General features: G+C 64.6%; 1 protein-coding gene across 3 annotated transcripts in view; it reads right to left on the reverse strand.

The window, feature by feature from the left end:
- The window catches only part of Mettl14 (methyltransferase like 14), a 19,834-nt gene extending 19,624 nt beyond the window's left edge, over positions 1-210 (reverse strand). For all 3 annotated transcript variants that reach the window (XM_013023849.1, XM_013023850.1, XM_013023848.1), the window contains exon 1: positions 16-210. In XM_013023849.1, coding sequence (XP_012879303.1) covers positions 16-81 — 66 coding nt within the window. In that variant the 5' untranslated portion in view covers positions 82-210. The remainder of the gene's footprint in view (positions 1-15) is intronic.
- Between the last annotated feature and the right edge of the window lie 231 nt (positions 211-441).

A 441-nucleotide genomic window follows, 5' to 3' on the forward strand; every position in this document is an offset into this window, starting at 1 on the left:
CGCAGGGCCGCGGACCTGCTGAGCCAGGAGTTGTCGCCGTAACTTCTGTCGCTCCCGGATCTCCTGCAAGCGACTATCCATGTCCCAGCTCGTATATTTTTTCACTACCCCGAAAACTCGTAACAGGCGAATAAACGCCGAGCGCCTTCTTCCGGGCCTGCGGAGCACCGCGCTCACCGGCAACTCGGAGCAGGGTCGTTTCTCTTGGCCTCCGTGGGGAACTTCCGGCGCAGCCAGCCTTGGCGCGGAAGTCCCGCCTCCTGGCGTCACCAGACACGGCTCGATGACGTCACCCAGGCAAGAACGAATGAGCGCCGCTGCTGCCGGCCGCGCGCTTTCTGCTGCGGTACGGGCGGGTCGGCTTTGGCTCCCTGAGTGCTCATCCCGACGGATGCTGATAACAAGGAAGGCCAAGGGCGCCGTGCCCGGCCACGACGGGGA

The sequence above is a fragment of the Dipodomys ordii genome, unplaced genomic scaffold, assembly GCF_000151885.1.
Source record: "Dipodomys ordii isolate 6190 unplaced genomic scaffold, Dord_2.0 Scaffold70, whole genome shotgun sequence".
Taxonomy (NCBI): Eukaryota; Metazoa; Chordata; class Mammalia; order Rodentia; family Heteromyidae; genus Dipodomys; species Dipodomys ordii.